The 19,642-nt window shown below is 37.8% G+C and overlaps 1 protein-coding gene across 2 annotated transcripts; it reads right to left on the bottom strand.

Annotated features, from left to right (window-relative positions):
• Nucleotides 1-350: 350 nt before the first annotated feature.
• Nucleotides 351-16,063, bottom strand: slc1a1 (solute carrier family 1 member 1). 2 transcript variants are annotated; one of them, XM_062444340.1, is made up of 12 exons: nucleotides 15,964-16,063; nucleotides 12,683-12,823; nucleotides 8,853-8,945; nucleotides 8,035-8,149; nucleotides 6,926-6,968; nucleotides 6,692-6,790; nucleotides 6,037-6,221; nucleotides 4,522-4,629; nucleotides 3,119-3,241; nucleotides 2,172-2,366; nucleotides 1,144-1,278; nucleotides 351-1,030 (listed from the first exon to the last, which is right to left on the bottom strand). In XM_062444340.1, the coding sequence occupies exons 1-12, from the start codon at nucleotides 16,061-16,063 to the stop codon at nucleotides 790-792; spliced, it is 1,578 nt and encodes a 525-aa protein (XP_062300324.1). In that variant the 3' UTR covers nucleotides 351-789. The 2 variants fall into 2 exon arrangements, with proteins under 2 accessions (XP_062300324.1, XP_062300325.1); XM_062444341.1 differs by having other exon boundaries at nucleotides 6,698-6,790; nucleotides 15,964-16,054.
• Between the last annotated feature and the right edge of the window lie 3,579 nt (nucleotides 16,064-19,642).

The following is a 19,642-nucleotide window of genomic DNA, read 5'->3' as shown; positions in this document are numbered from 1 at the left end:
GCCTAAACACAGACAATATTTATGATTAATATTCTTTGCAATTGATCAACAAATGTTAGTGATTTGTTCTTGAAAAAATGTCCTCAAATTTCACAGTGTTCAATGACTTCATAAGCCTTCTTTAATCATATCTAGTCTTTGTTGAAGTCTCCATAAAAGAAGTCTGTCTGCAGCCGGGCGATCAGCATTTCTTTAACATATTGCTTCATGCAACTCGGTGAAAAACCTCTTTATATGTTTGGCACAGTTTAAATATACAGATAGATATACAAGCAGTGCATTATGGGACACCGACATTCAACAACAGCCACACAAAAAAGATCATTCAAACATTTTCAAGAGTTGTGGTCTAATCAAGACACAAATAAAGTTGGATTGAATTGTAAAATATTATTATCTTGTTTACTAGTGTTGAATTGATTTTTTTTTTTTTGCAGAATACATACACACACCATCCAAAAAGAAGGTCCTCATGCACAACTCACACGAACAGCTCTTCTTTTGAGTGCAACTTTGCAAGAAAACACTCTTAATTCAAAAGATAACAGACTTTTTGTAATCTTGGCACAATATCAGTGTAAGAAGGAAGCACTTTAATCTGGTCGTGGTTGTAAATGTCCGACATGAAGGGTGATCATCTTGGATAAGCTTAATGGAGGCTGCTATTGCTAATGTTTGAGCTTGGTTGTGGCGCTCACTTGTCATGGCGCAGATACATGATGGAAGGTTGTTCTGCTTTACATCCGTAGCAGCATGGCACTTTCTTTGCTCCACTGAGCCGACTAGAAGCTAAAACTGGGAGGTTTCAGTAAAGGAGATTGCATCTGTCTTGTCGACGGTGAAGCCTCCGTTGACGTAAGATTTCTTCTCGCACTCTTCGTCATCTAAATTGGCTTCCAGGGCGAATGGGTTGGCGACGTCCACGTCCGACGTTAGATCCATCCTCTCCAGTTCCCTCTTGGATAGTTTCTGGACAATGCCGGCTCCGTAAGCATCACCTAGCACGTTGATCATAGTTCGGAACCGATCCCTGGAACAAACCACCAAATGAATTCTACAGCATCTGTTTTACTTTAGAATCTTACATTTTTTCATCACAGAAGAAAAACAACTTGCATAGAAGATTGACAGAAAATAACTTACAGCAGCCAATCCACAGCGACTATCAGTGTGACGTCATTTGCGGGTAATCCTACAGCTGTTAAGACTATCACCATGGTAACAAGCCCAGCGTTAGGAACTCCTGCTGCTCCAATACTAGCAACTGTTGCTGTTATACTAAAGCAAAGAGAAACAAGCATACAGAAAGAAAATGTTACATCTATAGAAAATAATCTTGCAAGTTGGCAGAAAAAGTACAAATATCCATGGTTCCCCAACAGTGAAGCCTATAAAGATAATGCAAAAACCACCAATCAATGTTCTTTCTTTAAAGGGGACATATTTTGGACTTTTATCTACATTTATATTCTGGCGATCTACTGGAATAGTTTTGCATGATTTACAGTTCAAAATAATCCTAACCCTTACAGTGAGGCTTTTATGCAGCCCCTCAGTTCAGCCTCTGTCTGAAACAGGCTGTTTTAGCTCCCGTCTCTTTAGGGCCCTAATAAGACTACGTAAATTGTAGTCAGATTTCACATCTTTCTTTTGCTCTTTACTCAAAATGTAAATTTCTCATTATGGCATTATATAAATGACAGAAAACTACAAAAAACATGTAATGTCCCCTTTAAGCTCTAACCACAATCTTTCCCAAACCCTCACCAGGAAAATGAGTCTCACAAACAAGTTGTCATGCAATTGTAGATTCCATTTTCTAATCATACTAGGGACTTCTCATTTGTTCCCAAGATCAAGAATGAACTTTCAATCCCATTTTTTGAGTTTTGTTTACTTGAAAGCACTAAAACAGCTTAAACATCGTTTAACGGGACCTAGGAGGAACAAAACCAGCAGTTATTGTGCCTTAATGTCCGTGATGTCTGTGATAACTTTATTATTATACATGCTGTAGATCACCACGTCATTCATTTTTTTAATGTTGTCGTTAGTGTCTTATGTTTTTATCATTTTCATGGACAAGGTGTGGTTCCATGCTGGTCAATAATAAAGTTGGGTATTGTATCATAACCTGCAGTTGGAAATGCCCCCGAGTGACTAAACTGTACCTGATGGTAACAATCTGGCCCACGTCCAGAGCGTAGTCATTCAGCTGGGCGATGAAGATAGCGGCCACTGCCTCATACAGTGCTGTACCGTCCATGTTAATGGTGGCACCCACTGGGAGGACGAAGCGGGTGATGCGCTTGTCGATGCGGTTATTCTCCTCAGCGCATCGGAAGGTGACGGGCAGGGTGGCGGAGCTGGAAGACGTATTAAACTCAGTGGTTGCTTTGTTATGGTGACCTTATTGTCCGTGGTGGTTTCAAGTCATAAATATGAAAAATGTGTCTTTCCCTGCTGCCCTGAAATTAAATAGACTAGTGCAGTGCCCGTTAAAAATGTGTCTGTTTGCAACGGGCTGATTGCTTGGCCACTGGCCGCTGCTTTGATGCTTAGAATAATTGATACAGATGATGTGAGGTGTGAATGAGTATATACACCAACAACATGAAATAAATGGACAAATCTATTTTCAATTGGCCTAAAATAAGGGCTGCATTTAAAAATAAAATAATGTGCATCCTGAAATAAAGTGGATGGATCATACTGGGCTCTGAGATTGTGCCTTCAGTTTGGATTTGAGTGAGTATGTCTCCTCCACAGATTTGTGCTTTGCCTGTAGTTGCGCCTCACAATCACCATGGTCTCAAACCATAAGAGTCAAACTGATTTTGAACTGCCCGTGTATTTGCTCTGTTTGATGTGCATAACTAAAGTCATTGTGTATTGAGCTCTGAGCTCACAGACACACGCCAAACAATGTACCTCCTACCGATCTGCTAAACGTGCTGCTACACCTTCTTTTACTGTCTGCTTTTCTCTCTTTAGAGCACTTTTCTTTGACTCATGTCACACCTTGTCTCTGGTCTCTACCTGATATGCAGGAGTCAGTCAGTAGAGGTAAAATTAGTGGTAATTTATGAATGAGTGCAAGCACAAAGAGGATTCTGACCTGGAGGAGATCATGAGTGCTGTCACCAGTGCCTGAGCCATTCCCAGTGTGAATGTATACGGGTTCTTCCTCACAATGACAAAGAAGATCAGCGGCAGACAGATGGTGGCATGGATGGCTAGACTGAGGAACAAAACAGCTTATTTTACAACAATATACTTGAAAGGAATTACTATATACCCTATCTGTATTACTAGTTCAATATAAGGCGTTTAGAGGAATAGGTACACTTCATATCTCTATAATCATACAACAAAAGAAAAGTGCTTTTAGTTTATTATTACATCATTATTCAGTTGCCCCATGAAAACGTGAACTCCCTAAAATGTTTTGTACACTGTCACATCAAGATATAACCAGAATCAATGTCATGCACTCACTTTTGAACTGCAAAATGTGCTTAAAGTACTCATAAAAGTACTCCCTATGCAGAATATCCCCTTCCAGAGCATTCTATTATATATATTATATAATTGTATAACTGATGCGGTAAGGTTAATGTAGCAGTATTTTATTGTTATAGTTGATCAGAGTAGGGATGATTTTAACTACTTCATTTATTGTTTGGTAGTTTAATCCATAACAATTCATCACATTTTATGAGGTTTTATCTTCTTCTAGAAACTACAGCTGTCAGATAAAGCATTTAAATTATTAATTTCTTGTAATGATCTAATTTCTTCTGAAAAGTAGATGTATAAGGTGAAACATAAAGGAAATATTCATGTAAAGTGTCTTAATATTGTACTTAAACAATGATTGAGTTATTGTACTCTGCTGCAATTTAACCACAGTTTGATGAGGCAATTGTTAAATCCTTAAAAAAACATATTAAATCATTGAATAACTAAAGGCTGCACTGTTAGAATCTGTGAGGTTGTACTATGCACGGTTAGAGTAATTATCAGAAAAAAGCTCAAATTATCACATAAAAAACCTGAAATGAAGTGTGGTGTGACAGCTGGAAGTTATCATGTGTAAAGATTCTACACCCCAAAGTTTTACCCCTTTCTACTTGTGAAAATTTCAAATTCACACGAAACATATTTTCGTGTAAAGTTTTTTATCTGCATTTTATGCTGCAATCAGAACATTACAACAAAGAGCGAACACTATGCACACTGATGTCATCACAGGAACACTCAGAGCCTTGGACTAACCCTCTGACCTAACTAGAAGGGATTTACTGTACAGTCCTTAATGATGTCGCTTAGATTTAGAGGCAGGAGCGAAGCTTTCATTACTGCATCTGCAGGTTGAGCAGTTTTAAATGTCCTTGGCCCTTATCAGTGCCCACACAGAGCTCAGCTTTTACTGTATCACTGGGGGGAGAATCAGCCCAAATGTCAACCATAAATCCCAGTGTCTGGAACAGGCGGATACAGAGTAACAGGACAGCTTACCCACTCAGCACTGTCACCATATAAAGACCCATCTTCCTGAAGATCTCCCAGTCTTCCACTTCAATGATCTTAGCAGCGATTAGGAACAGGATCCCTATTGGCATGTAGCTGAAAAAACACAAATGGTTTGAGTCATTTGGGGTATGGAATATGTGATTATAGCAAATGCTGTGTAGTTGGACTACAGATAAAATTATAGATTTATTAACCATAAATCAATTTACAAAATAATTGTCAACCATTCTAATGATTGATTCATCCTCAAGTAATTTTTTAAGGCCAAAATTGAAGTTTTGAGCGGTTAGTGGGACAAACGAAGAAATGTGAATATGCCAACTCGGGTTCTGGGAAAATTGTGATGTGGATTTTCCACTAATGTATAGACCAAGCGATTTAACTAATCTAGATTTCTTTTGACATTTTGACAGTGTAAAAATGTTTTTTATTATTGTATCTATGAAAGACCCAAAGATTTCTGCTACCTAACCTAGGTGAGTTCAAGGCTGTTTTATTCTATGTAGCTTCAAATTCCAGTCAGTTTAGTCATTTTCAAATGTAATTTAAATTTAATGTGTAAGGTCTGTCTTTCTTTCTCAGACTGTGCCAAGTTCCCTAAAGCCATATGTGTCATGTTTTACAAGTAGCTACAAATGTCCCAGTGGGAAGTCCCCAACACTGAAAATGGATAAAGTAAACCTAAACCAGAGGGGAGTTTAAAATCCATTATAATTCATATTGTTGTGACAACAATGTTGAGATTCCAGTGCCAAACACACACATACACACAATAGGAAAAAAACTGGCACCTCCATAACTTGATTTGGCCTTTATATTGTTCTATATTGGATTATGATTGAACTGTCAAAGTCTATTGGGAAATATGTTCTTAGTTTGCCAGTAGTGCTCATCTGGCAAATATTTGTAAAAGGTTAAATGTATCTTGGATGAACAGGTATAATAATAAAATGTTATGAGATGCCACATGTTGGCCTAAGAGGTATAGTTTATTGGCTAACTATCATAAACTGACTGTTTGTGTTGGTGGGCCACCATGCCCACTTGTGTTGGTCTACTATGTATACAAACTTAATCGTCTTCTAACACATCTCACAACCAAGTTTGCAACCCCATCCAAATAACTCTATCTGGTGAGGACCATGAGATGTACTAAGAAAAACACAGAAAAACACTAAGACACCTCGAGGTATATTTTTTGTTAACAACTGTTTAAATGGTAAAGAGCACAATTGAAGTCTCGAAATGTTCAGTACTAGCCAGATTCAAAGGGGCTAGGCCTTAAAGAATGTATACTGGCCAAGTTCAGGTCTCAGATTTGTAGGAACATGCAGAACCTATACATCCATCCTTAAAAAGTACTGACAAAGTTGCACTTACATAGTTGTCCAAGTTTTAAAAACTGAAAGGATGCTCCTCAGTTTACCTTGTACTGTACATAGGTTTTAACTTTGTGTACCTTTGAAAGCCCATGCCTGTAGATCAATCTTTTATACATACCACATAATTATTTGGACCAATTTCATGGTTGCTTCATTTAGGGCATCGAAAAATTCCAGGAGGATGCGTCCCTTTTCACCCATCTTCCCGATGACAAGTCCAAAAGCAACACAGAATACGATAAGGCCCAATACGTTGATTCCATCAGAATACGTCCCAACGATTTTATAATCCTTGGTGATATTCTGCCGATAGAGGAAACAAGGAAGGGATTCATTCAGTTAGCCAAGACCAGGCCAGGAAGCTGCTTTCACAGCCACATTAGCTGACTCTAAAGAGCCATTGATGAGCTGTGCAAATGTTTTCTATGGGATCACAGCCCACTGACCCATAGCTACTTATAACTCATTATTGGGTCTTCTGGTGAATTTAGATCAGACACTGGTTGCCAGGTGCAGAAACATGAAACTGCACGTGAAGCAGATGGCTCAACAAGGACACACTGTTGTCGTTTTGAGATCAGAACTCGAACAAGTCTACAGAAGAAAGTGTAAATCAATGTGTAAATTTCCACATTGGCTGTAGCATGTGGCAGTAAGAGGTAAACCTTTTTCCATTCCTAGAAATTTGGGAGTCAGGAAAGGCAATGACATTGATAGCATTAAGGTACTGACTGCTCTCTAGATTATCAGAATAGAGTATTGATCACACCTACTTCTACTGCTGCCATGATAGTAGTAGCCAGAGGTGGAATTGTGGTGGTGGTCTCAGCTGACGGTTTTGGAGGCTCCAACTCTTTGCGCTTGGTCTTGTACTAGAGGTCACAGAACAGAACATTTGTGATACCTTCATATGGCTGCATACTGTATTATCATTATGTACTAAAGGTCTGAATCACACTTTAAACAGCGGCACAGAAATGAATGATGGATGTACAAAAGCCTTTTACCTGTTGAAAACAAGCCTGCACCAGATTTTCTGGAAACATGTTTCTGTTGATGGGAAAAGACAAGATCGGCGGGGGATGAAGGACACAGGAGATAATGATTACTAGAGTACTACAATCATTCAGTGACAGATGTGGCATTGCAAAAGACTCTTTAAGTTAATTATTTCCTGTTCCTACTGAGTCTATGCTTGTGTCTTTTGAGGCAATAGTGCTAAAACACTGAAATCAGCTATTGGAAGATTGCTTTCTCCAGGGATACCAGGGAAGATTTTATCAATAGAGAGATGTGGGGATATCTGATTTTCAGTACATCCTACACATTATTTTCAACAAAGGCATCTTCTTTTTATTCAAGAAACTTATTAATGGCAAAAGTCTAATCTGAACCTAAGAACTCTGCAATTAAAGGCCTCAATTTGCTTCAAACAACGTGCTTGTCTAACAGCACCTGAAAACCCTTTTCCGATGTCCAAATTAACATAATTTTTAAGCTTTCTGAAACAGACAACACCAGAATCAGAAACACTTTTTCAGAGAGATCGGCCAGGTTTGTGGGTGTATGAAAAGAAGGGAAGGTTCAGACGACTCATTCAAGCTCCCTTTTCATTCTTCACACAACTACTTCTGTCACTTCTGGTGTGTACAACCGAGAACACTGTGAATGCTTTCATGGGTTGTCAGAAAATAGCCCCATTTCTATGATTTATTGCATTGAGCCTACAAAGACATGCAAAAAGCATAGAGAGTGGGAGAAGCACTGGAATGTTGCAAAGAAGAAGCCATGGCCCACCCTCAATCATGGCCATTCCGAATAAGTATAACCACCTTTACCTTTGGATGGTGTTGAACAATATGTTGTACAATTTAATTTATTAGAAGATTAAAGACAGAATAGTAGGTGTCAAATCACTTGATTGATCACCATGGGTCTAATATTTCAATTTTAGAGCGCCAGGGAAAGACATAAGCCTACAGATTCTTTTTGTTGTCAAATGGAAACCTTCACTCAGCTGTTGGCAAAAAGCAGTGACATTGGTTAAAATGCTGATGCCCCCCTTCTATATGCAAATTCAGCATATTCAGTTTCTTTCACATGGCTGTTAGGTCACCTGACGAGGTCCAGGAGTGTGTCAACTGTAGTGACGTTGGGCGTGGTCCCAACTCTGTCAATGTGATCAGCTGTCTGAGAGACTCCTGGTTTGATAGTCATCACTAAAATAATGCCTGCAAAGGATGACCACATCTCAGTAACACCATCAACCACCACTTTTACACACAGCATCATTGACGTGACTGAACTTTAAAGTCATTCAAAAGATAGAATTTAAAGCAATCGTTTCAGTACAGAGTTGGAATCAGTATGTGGTTTAGCCTAGCATAGCATAAAGACGTGTAGCAAGGAAATGACTAGTTTATTGGGTCTATCCAAACTTTCAAAACACTTCTAAAGCATGCTAGCTATAAGTAGTATTGTTGTGCTTTAAATTCATACTGAAACAGTAATGTAAAAACTATAATTTGTGGTTTTAGGTGGAGTTACATGCTAGAACTATTTCTTGACAAGGTTTTCCCGCCTAGCTTAAGGACTTTAAAACATACACAAATCAGTTTTCATTGATATTACTGAGTAGCTGCATATCATTCACTGACTCTTTGAATTATACTTATGAAGCTTGTATCGACTAAAGCATTAAAAAAGACAAAAAAGTAACATACAGTAGGTCTCTGTACAGGCATAATGGCGCCAATCTTGGCAATCTCACAGAGGCTTGAACTGTTTTTACCCTTCTGTTTGTGTAATGATTAAACTGATGAAACTAACAATATATGTGTTAATTGGTGAAATCTAAAGGTGTTGGGAGGTTTTGGACAGAGCCAGACTGAGTAAAGTGAAGAGAGGCTCGAGAGAAGGAAAATATCAACTCACCGAGAATAACCGCAATGATAGTTGTTGAGAAGTAATATACAACAGCTCGCAGACCTATCCTTCCTGATACCTCAGAGTCCAGGGCTGCAACACCTGAGGACAAACAAACAAACACAATTTTTGATCCAAATCTCAAAATACAATCGCAGCTTGTAAATTGACTGAAATGTTTTTCATGCCAAAATTCCTAATAGACAAAAGCTAAAGGAGGAAGCAGCCTGATTGACTGTTTTGTAACCAATCAGGCTGCTTCCTCAAGAGGCAAGCGAGGGATTTTGAAAAAAAAGAAGAAAAGATTTTTAAAGAACATGAGAGAAAACAACAACATAAACACTTCAACATTCAACAGTCTCTACTATATAGTTTAGTGTATTATAATCTTGTTTGTATTATTATTATTTGTCATTTTCTTCAAAGTTCTCTTAGTTGGAGCTATTTATTGTTCTTGTTAGATTTAATAATTAAATGTTCAAATGCTGAAATAGTTTGATTATAATATTAGTATCATTTTGGTTCATGTTTTTTAGGGTACTGGGCAGCTGGGGCTCAGAGGTGAAGCCTGTTTGCTTGGAGAAAATGGTAAAATAGATAAAAAGAAAAGTCATGCTTGCCTGGAAAATTTTATTTTATTTTCAAGTTAAGGCCACATCTCTGAAGTTGACATTGTGTTACCTCAGGCTCATTGCACTTCTTTTGATTTGAAATTAATCTAAAAGTCAAGTTCATGAACTAACTTTCTTCGCATTCATTTGATTCCCAATCAAGATACACTGGTAAGAATTGCTTTACATTGTTAATATGGTATTAAAAACTGTTGTGAAATGCAAAATAATAGAATTATATAGATAAAACAAAAATAGATTTTTAAAAAATGTGATTAATTGCGATTAACTTTTGAAATTCAGCAATTAATCGTGAATTTACAAAATGAATAATTTGACAACCTTACTATAAATTACACAAATACAGTATAATGTGCTGGGACTATGCTGGGAATTAAGATGCCTTACTTTCGGTATTTTTTATAATTAATGAATCAAGAAGCTAAAGCAAAATGATTGATATGGTATTCCTCTGATAAGACACTAATGTTACTGCTTTATATAAATAGGGTTTAAAATGAAGCAATTTGATTAGCTTTATAAAAACAAGTTGGGCTTCTATGCTGAGAGATAACCAACAGTACTCTGATGAAATAATGGGTCCCATTATGAAACCAAGAGTATAAAATAAATATTTTTCCCCCATTCATTTTTGATTTGTGTTTCTTAAAAGAGAACTCAGGACCAGTGATTGACAGAGCAGACATGTATGATGTGACTGAGAAATATATTTTTTAGAAATAAATTAAAATCTTAAAAAGAAATACCAATGAGTATGAATGTATAAAATATTTATCTATACAGTCAACTGTCACTTTCCATTGGAGTTATTATGAAAAAGACCTAGTCTGGGAGTCCAACTGTGAAATGAAGTCTTTTAATCTGGCTGACAAACAAAAAAAAATCATTCTTCATCATTTCCATCAAGAATTGTTTGGCTTATCAAAATTTAATCGCATATCCAAACATTTCAATATATAATGAAATGTTGTTTTAGATGAACATGAAACTCAGTTCTTAAATGAAAGTCATTTTCACTTGTTTTTTTCAGGTCTTTCAACCATATCTCACAGCCTTCATCATTAAAAGGAGTGAGCAAACTCCATCTGCTGAATACCAAGCCAAAAAAATAAGTGAATACCACCTAACACCACATAAATTCAGCTATGATGTGCCATTCATTATTGCTGAAGACCATGAGAGGAAGTAATTGCTGAAAAAAGCTAGTAAACTGACCTTTGGTTTAAGTTATTTCGTCAAAGCAGTTTTAGATACTTCCATAGAGTATATTTCTAATAGGGAATAATTGGATCCTTATGTTCTGCCCTATGACTACTGAAAACCAACATCCAAGACAGCTTGAATTGATGTCAAAGCTGAATAATCTGTAATCAGGTTGTTTACCATCCACTTCATCCCTGAGCAGGATAGACACAATCCATTTATGTCTCCTTTTATATGTGTTGACAGAAAAAAAGGTATCAGGAGAGCTTTTGATACAGACTGTGCAGCTGCAGGCATTGCTTAGATTCATTTAGTACGCTGTAAGAAATGATGGTACACAGGTGGGGAAACTCAAGGGAAATGCAGGTGGGAAAAACAAATTCTACTAATCAACAAGTACTGATGAGGAAACTGGCATCGTGGACTAATAATGGAATAAAAATGACTGGATGGAAAAGTTCTTTATCAAACATAATTTGTCATTTATACTCATTGATCATACAGCTTTAGCTCAAAAAACATCTAACGCTATGCTATCTTGCTTGTCAAAAGTGCTGCTTAAATTTACTCACTCTCTGTCATATTATATGAGCAAGATCATTTTGAGGCTTCTGTGAAATATGCCATGTCATTTCTTCATTTTGCATCAATGAGAATGGATCGCTTCTAGGCCTACTTCCATTCCAGCAGGGAGTCTTGATATGCTGCTGTGAATGAGGTGAGGAGGATTAGCTTGAGAAGATGTAACGCAGCCTCCTTAATGACATTCTTCACCAGTCAGCTGGTGTATCAGATACACTCGCACTCGTCTTGTGTTTTTTAGTGACTGTTTCTTCCTCTTGACTGAGCCGAACACAACCAGATAGATGTTTATCTAACTGGAGCTTTATTGCATTCAGGCTGCAAGAAGCTAAAAACTGTGTTGTGCACGGTCTGACACGCACTGGTTGCATTTCATTGGTTTGCAGCTACGTGCCATTCATTTATCTTCCAGTATTTTCCAGTCATTTTATTTTATTTATATATTTTGGATTTCATATTTTCATCATCATCATCATCTGTTTTTCATTGTCCTCTACCTTCATCTTTATCAATGTCAGTCTTGTTACTGCTCTCTGTGTTGTGTGTCTTGCTTTGTATTGTACTGCTTTTGCTTTGTCTGTCAAAGCACTTTGTAAACTGGTGCTATATAAATAAAGTTATTATAATTATTACAAGTTTGTAGATTTGAAGAAAAGCAGCAAATTCTCACATTTTTGCCATCTTTGCTTGAAAAATAACTAACACATGCTGCATAAGTACCCCAAGTGGCCCCTGGGCACTGAACCTCACGTCCCCCAATTATTCCAATTGGATCACGCTGCTGTACAAGACCTCCATGTCCATCCACCACCCTGACCTCTATGCTCTTGACCTTACATAAAGGTTGGAACAGGATGCAGAATCATCCAATATGAACATACTTCATATGGTACAAGGCTGCATTAGTATCCCCAGGATCCCCTGGGCATTGAAGTTCACGACCCCCCAAACAACTTTTATTCTATTCTAATTGGATAATGCTTCTTTAGGGTGGAAACCTTGTATCTCCATATTTATTTTTGGACATACTAGGTTTCTGAAAGCGACCATAATTATCAACATCAAGAGAATGGGTCAAGCCTTGTGTCATATTTCTGTAGAGCCCCCCCCAAGACATTTTTACTCCCATCATTCAGGGTCCCTTTCTGCTCAAGGGCGCCCATATGGTAGATCCGGCCATGATATGGATACTGGGCTGGTTTTCTCTTCTAATGGAAACTGATGAACACCTTGTGGTTTGTTGATTTAGTTCATTGGATAAATTAAACTGGCTAATTGCTTGAAGCTCATTAATTAAAAGTACACCGACTGTTATTAATGACTGATCCTCACATAGTAATACGCCCCCTGTATCACAGAGGGTACATCCAAAAAATTATAAGCATAAGGGTGCAATTAGATTAGTAGTCATATTTAAATTACCTGTTATCATGCTTGATATGATGAGCGGAAGGATGACCAGCTTAAGCATCCGCATGAGGATCTCTCCGGGAAACCCAAAATACTGCTTGTGGAGATTAGAGAGAGATGCATACTCTCTGACCACAATGCCCAAACTGATCCCTGCAAGATTAGAAGAGAGGTACATTCAAATAATGAAGACTGGTTGGTTTCAAAAACAAGAATACAGTCATAATCAAGTTAAAAGATTAGTCTGGTTGGTCTTGGCAACATAAAAATGAAATACAGACATAGAAAGACACAACACTGCACATTTCTAACATTTAAAATGTATTATATCTCTTAATTGGATGCAGAATTAGCTCTGTATTAGCCGCTGTCACCATCACATTAATTCACAGGTCAGTGAGGTTTACTCTCTATGGAAATCATGTGACACAGTGCACACTGGTGTTTATTTTCCAGCTATAAAACTCACATGTGTCCCACTCAGTGATTTTAGTAATGCACTCCAAACATTTGAGTGCGTTATCACACATAACAGACCACCATTAAAGTTGCTTGTAAAAGACGAGGGATGACACAGCAAATGGTGATCCATTAAAATATGACCTATGGGAGGAGGTATTTCAATTGTCCCTGGTTCAGGAAGATCTATTTCATTTTTTTCCCATGGACTATGTTAGGTGAATGACATTTCTATTGCTTGGATTGGAATGAAACTTAAAACAGCTTAAAATTCTGTGATGTATACGTTAAATTATGTTGATCATTTCTTCAGTTGTAGCTTAAAAGAGAGATAATATTGATTTGTGTGAAGGTATGTCTCATATTGCCATAGTAGGTGGAATGTGGTCTACACGAAGACGTAATTTCAACGCAATGTTTCATATAAGATGTAACAAATATGGAGCTATAGAGTAGGGGTAAAGCGGAATCTGCACACAGTATCTGTAAAAGCACAAAAACTGGGTTTTAACAAATGTATTTCATACATATATTTTAAGTTATTTGTGTCCACGAAGAAAAAAAAAATTCAAATAACAGCACGCAGGTCAGGACTCGTTGCACGGTGAGGTTACATCACCGTCTGCTCCTCTCCTCTGCTCTGTTATGCTGTTTGTTTGTCACAGGTGTATAAATGGCTGCAGGTCTGTGCCTCTTGTGGGGCAGAGATTTGGATGAGTGGTCAGTGCAGTTGTCTATGGTTTGAGACCCAGTGTGTGAACCTTCCTTTGCTTAGACCATACTTCATCAGCATTTGCACTAGTGACATTTTTCATCCTATACATGCGCAAAAAAAAAAAAAAATAGCATATCATCATTAATGGAGCCAAAATAAAAAAACACATCCAAATTTCTCAGTTGAAAACCATAATTGCAAATCCTAGTGAAATGTGGTTTAAATGTGAATAATGAATCATCTTCAAATAGTTTGTGAAAAACTTTCACTTTTGAACCTGTTTTTTTAAACACCTTTTCAACAGGAACATGCTGACTGATGGCCATACCATAAATCCAGTTGATTGTTTTATTGATTATGTTTTATTTGATTATGTTTCTATTTTTACAACTTCAAATGGGAATACAAAATGGGGAAAAATATTTTCAGCAACCAACGGCAACCACTCACTTTGCAATGTTGGTATTTACTGATGTAGAGCACCATGTTGAAGCTGCTTGTAACACACTCTCTAAGGCTTACAGGTTCTCCACAAGGTTGAGCCAATTGGGCAAATTCTCCAAATGTTAATCTGCACCAACTACAGTACAGGCAAAGAAAGTAACAATTGCCACAGTAATTGCTTTGACTTTCTTTGAGTGTGTCCGAAGTGGAAGAAAAACCCCTACCGTGATCTTTAAAGATGTGCTCAGAAAGAAAGCAAAGCCAAATTTTGTCTTGTGTCATTCGCACAAATGTGTGTTTAAACAACCAATAAACCAACTGTATGTTGGCTGTAAGCTAGCTAACACCAGAGTGTGCCAGGTATTAGTGTCCAGCTCAGCATCTGACTAAACTCAGAACACACTAGAAACTCCATTTCCCTTCGTTATTTCCTTCAGGTCTCTCTTTTTACATCTCTGTTCATTTATGAGGTAGATTCATAAAGCATAAAGCATAAAATTTGCTGTGTGTTCTCTCTGTAATTTACACATTGAATCTTGTCATCTGTACACAAACCAAACTGTAAAATTGCGATTTTAAGAGGAGTTACTGGCTGAAACGAACGATGGAAAAACACTTCTGAAGTATAGTGTGTAAACAGACTATACTAAAACCTGTCCTCACAGGTAATGATCTGGCAACCTCCTGTACAAGTTCAAGGTTCAAGTTATTGCCAGATTTGCAGCACAAATCAATAAACTGTTGAGTTCCAGCACATAACTCCCTATAAAACCACAAATTGCTATATTTCTGTACAGATTCAACACCTGACATACAACATTGTAACCCTAACCCTTACCCTTACCCTAACCCTTACCCTTACCCTTACCCTTACCCTTACCCTTACCCTTACCCTTACCCTTACCCCTACCCTTACCCTTACCCTTACCCCTACCCTTACCCTTACCCTAACCCTTTAGACAGAACCAGGCTACCTTTTTCCAGCCCTTTCCAGTCTTTAGAGTCTCGAAATCAGTAGTATCAGTTTTCTCACTCTTAGAAAAAGAGCAAACAAGCTTATTTTACAAAAATGTTGAGCTATTTCTTTAAATCTGAATGTGTTTAATAATGCAAGCAGGTTTTACTAACCTAGCAGAGGACATGCAGCTCAAAGTAACAGGTCAAAAATATGAGAAGACATCCTATAAGCAGAATTCAGACATTGTAATGCTTTCCAAGTCCACAGATAGCGTACTGTACACTGTGCTGTGGTGCCTCAGTGCTCTATGACTCTCCACACATTGACCCAACATCAGCTGTCACTTCAGTCTGGTCACGTTTGACTGAGACACATCCAGACACAGGAGGAGAAACCTGCTCTTTGCCTCTGGAGGACAGAGGGGTATGTCTCCTACAGCACCACACAGAGTCCTCATCCTCCATTCTGTATTATATATTATATATTCTATATGAATATGTAAAACACTACTAAACTCACAATTACTGTTGCTGTTTAGTCAGCTGATGCAAAATAGGCTAATTTATTTCAACACTGACGGTAGCAGAAAAAAAGACTGAATGGTAAAACAGAGATAATAAAGGAGGGATGGATATGAAATTAAAAGACGACATCAAGAAAGCTGTAAGCATTCCATCAGCATACATGAGTAGACATCGGGGGGGGGCTTTCACATACCGAGCAGCACTGATAGAACCGTGGCAAGCAGGAGCCAGTTCCTCTTCAGCAAGCCTTTGAAATTCACGCCTCGTCGCTCTTTGTTGCCCATCATGTCCATGGTGTTGCCTTCTCTCCAAAAAAAAAAGGGGAGAAACACAAATGGCCCCCGTAGAGACACAAAAGGGCTCCTGCGGCCGGGATGTCAGACGCAGATGAAGAAGGCAGAGAAGAGGAGGAGGAGGAGGAGGAGGAGGATGGAGAGTTGCCGCGTTGCTACAGCAAAAGGATGCAGCCCGTCAGACACTGCTGATGGCCAGTGTTGGTGTGAAGGAGGGAGGGAGTGTGTGTGTGTGTGTGTGTAGCAGAGAGGGAGGGAGGGAGGGAGGGAGGGAGGGAGGGGAGGGAGACGGTTGCCTTCCCCCTCCACCACCACCACCCTTCCCCCCCTCTCAAGGTGTCTGACATTTTCTCCTTTTCATGCCTGTGATGCAAGAAGAGGGATACAGATGAATCCAGTTTCTGACTTAAATTCAAGGATGATTCCAGGACTTTCAATGAGTCTTCAAGTCTTAACCTAATCTAGAACACTTAAACAGAATAAAGCTGTTCAGGTCAAGGTCTGGGTTTATCTTGTAGTTGTATGCAGACAGAGTGCCGCTGTTGCAGAAAAAAAAAACTACATATCTGGTTTTATTTCTTATCTCATGACTCCAGTTGATATACTACTTTTGCCTCACTCAGTATACTGGTATTTCTTTACAATTGTGTTATGTGACAATGCTGCCATCTGCTGAGTCCATGACAGCTTTCTCTCCATGTCACCAATGGTGGAAGAAATACTCAGATCCTTTACCTAAGTAAAAATAAAAATGAGTGATGTAGTATGCAGTATTACAGTAAAAGTACTGCAGTATTATGAGCGATGTAGTATGCAGTATTACGGTAACAGTACTGCAGTATTATGAGTGATGTAGTATGCAGTATTACAGTAAAAGTAGTGCAGTATTATGAGTGATGTAGTATGCAGTATTAAAGTAAATGTACTGCAGTATCATGAGTGATGTAGTATGCAGTATTACAGTAAAAGTACTGCAGTATCATGAGTGATGTAGTATGCAGTATTACAGTAAAAGTACTGCAGTATTATGAGCGATGTAGTATGCAGTATTACAGTAAATGTACTGCAGTATCATGAGTGATGTAGTATGCAATATTACAGTAAATGTACTGCAGTATCATGAGTGATGTAGTATGCAGTATTACAGTAAAAGTACTGCAGTATCATGAGTGATGTAGTATGCAGTATTACAGTAAAAGTACTGCAGTATTATGAGTGATGTAGTATGCAGTATCACAGTAAAAGTACTGCAGTATTATGAGTGATGTAGTATGCAGTATTACAGTAAAAGTACTGCAGTATTATGAGTGATGTAGTATGCAGTATTACAGTAAAAGTACTGCAGTATTATGAGTGATGTAGTATGCAGTATTACAGTAAAAGTACTGCAGTATTATGAGTGATGTAGTATGCAGTATTACAGTAAAAGTAGTGGTTTGGTCCTCTGACTGATATATTATTATTATGACATCATTAGATTATTAATAGTGAAGCATCAGTGTTAGAGCAGCATGTTACTGTTGCAGCTGCTGGAGGTGGAGCTAGTTTACACTACTTTATATACAGTTAGCTAGTTTAGTCCAGTGGTTCCCAACCTAGGGGTGGGGCCCCTCCAAAGGGTCAGCAGATAAATGTGAGGGGTGGTGAGATGATTAATGGGAGAGGAAAGAAGAAAAAACTAAGTTCTGATACACAAATGTGTTTTCAGTTTTTTGGACTTTTTCTTTAATCTTTGATTTTTGCTGAAATATGAACCATGTGAGAAGTTTAGAGGGAAAAATCAGTATTTGGTGGAGCTGTTAACAACTCATAAACATCTGAAATGTGAGCCAGACTACACACTGCTTTTTTGGGTTTCATCTTTAACAATGTGTTGTATTTTAAAAGCTTGTTATATTATCCATTGTGTCAAATCTGCATCTGTAAAGTAACAAAAGCTGTCAAATAAATATAGTGGAGTAGAAAGTACAATATTTCCCTCTGAAATGCGGTAAAGGAAAAGCATGAAGTAGCATCTACTCAAATTTTTTTTTTTGACATTTAGTATGTGAGAATGACCAGAATGACCTATTAGGCACCAGACCATGATGTAAAACCCACTGTTAATTAAAAAATACTTTCTTTCTTAGTACTCAGGAAATTCCACAGGGATTGTTTGCCAGTTTGTGTAAAAGGTGTGGGTGGGTTATTGCTGGGAATTTACACTTATGACCTCAGTATTTCTGAAAATCCTGGCTATGGTCCTGAATGAAACTGTATCTCTGGTCTTTATCAGTAAATGAAACTGGCTCAAGATTCACCATGTCAACACCTGTGTCGAAACCAGTTACTGTAAGAAATGAGGAACTGGTGGTATTAGTAGGCCTACTTTTATTTCCTTCATTACATTTTAGAGCAACTTATTACTGCAGTATTTCTTTTCTGATCTTATTTCATTTATAGATCAAATTTATTCTGTTTTGATTTTATTTTCCTTTTCAATTGTTCACTGCTCTAATGCATTTATTGGCCTTATGTAAAACACGGTATTGTCTCTGTGTTTGAAAGCTGGTGTACAAATGCATGAATGGCCTTGCGTTACCTTAAAAAAGCCAATTATTCATATTCAAGTTTGCTGTGTGTATACTAGTATTAGTCATAGTTCCCATAGTGCACAAGTGATGCAGCCATGTGTGCGTTCATATTCCTGAGAGGATGAACCTCTTCACTTTGTGTTGTTCTGACACTATCAGGACAGAATGCTACCTTTGCACCCAAGAGATCTCATAATGTGAAAGCTGCTGAGCACATTTATACACCCTGGGAAATTAAAACTTTAGTTTTTAATGACCACATGCCCGTAACCTCCTAAAACCTGAGCTTTAGTTTGGTATCCATTTTTAATCTCTCCTAGATATTTGGGATCAGTAGGACCTGATGAGTACAAAACTTAAGTATTGTCTTTGAACAGGAAGTAGTTTTTGGAAAAAATAATGTCCTCATATGGGGACAATGGGTTTATTTTACTGTATAACACAATTACTTCACCAGTGTATAAAACTGTTTATTTGCTTACATTTACAGCTTCCCTTTGCACAAACGAGTACTTCCTGATTAGCAGTGTTGTAGCTTGTTGCTATGGATACAATGAGTCCCGAACCCGAAATATAATGTCCCCATATGAGGACGCAGGGTGGCAGGAGGTTAAAGCCTACCCTAAGGATAAACTTGACATTTTTAGAATATTTTTATCGTCATGGTAAAAGTTCAACAAGGTTTAGTTTGCCACTTCCATACTGATGCTATAAATAACAATAAATGAGGTAAAATAGAACAACAAATAAGATAAAATAGCGACACAAGGAAGCACAACACAAACGTCACTGATGGGGAATAAACCTTAAATAGTCATATAAATCAATACATAACACATGCAACATATTGGATCGTTATTAGTAATATGATTTAAAACTGAAAGCTTTGTGGAACCCCTTGCTATGCTGATTTTCTGTCATTTTCTGTAGATTTCCTTAAGACTTCAATAACTTCTACTAAATATCCACCACAAGGTTAGCATGACCCAAAACAGAGATACAGACG

The sequence above is a fragment of the Scomber scombrus genome, chromosome 23, assembly GCF_963691925.1.
Source record: "Scomber scombrus chromosome 23, fScoSco1.1, whole genome shotgun sequence".
Classification (NCBI taxonomy): domain Eukaryota; kingdom Metazoa; phylum Chordata; class Actinopteri; order Scombriformes; family Scombridae; genus Scomber; species Scomber scombrus.
The sequence above is the reverse complement of the archived record's forward strand: the minus strand, read 5'-3'. Positions and strand labels throughout refer to the sequence as shown.

Coding starts and splice junctions, on each gene's coding strand:
- slc1a1 (XM_062444340.1), bottom strand. CDS start 16,063: ATGGACATGATGGGCAACAAAGAGCGACGAGGCGTGAATTTCAAAGGC. Junction 8,946..12,682: donor CATATCAAGCATGATAACAG/GTAATTTAAATA, acceptor GTTTGTCCTCAG/GTGTTGCAGCCCTGGACTCT. Junction 6,969..8,034: donor ACACTCCTGGACCTCGTCAG/GTGACCTAACAG, acceptor TCCCATCAACAG/AAACATGTTTCCAGAAAATC.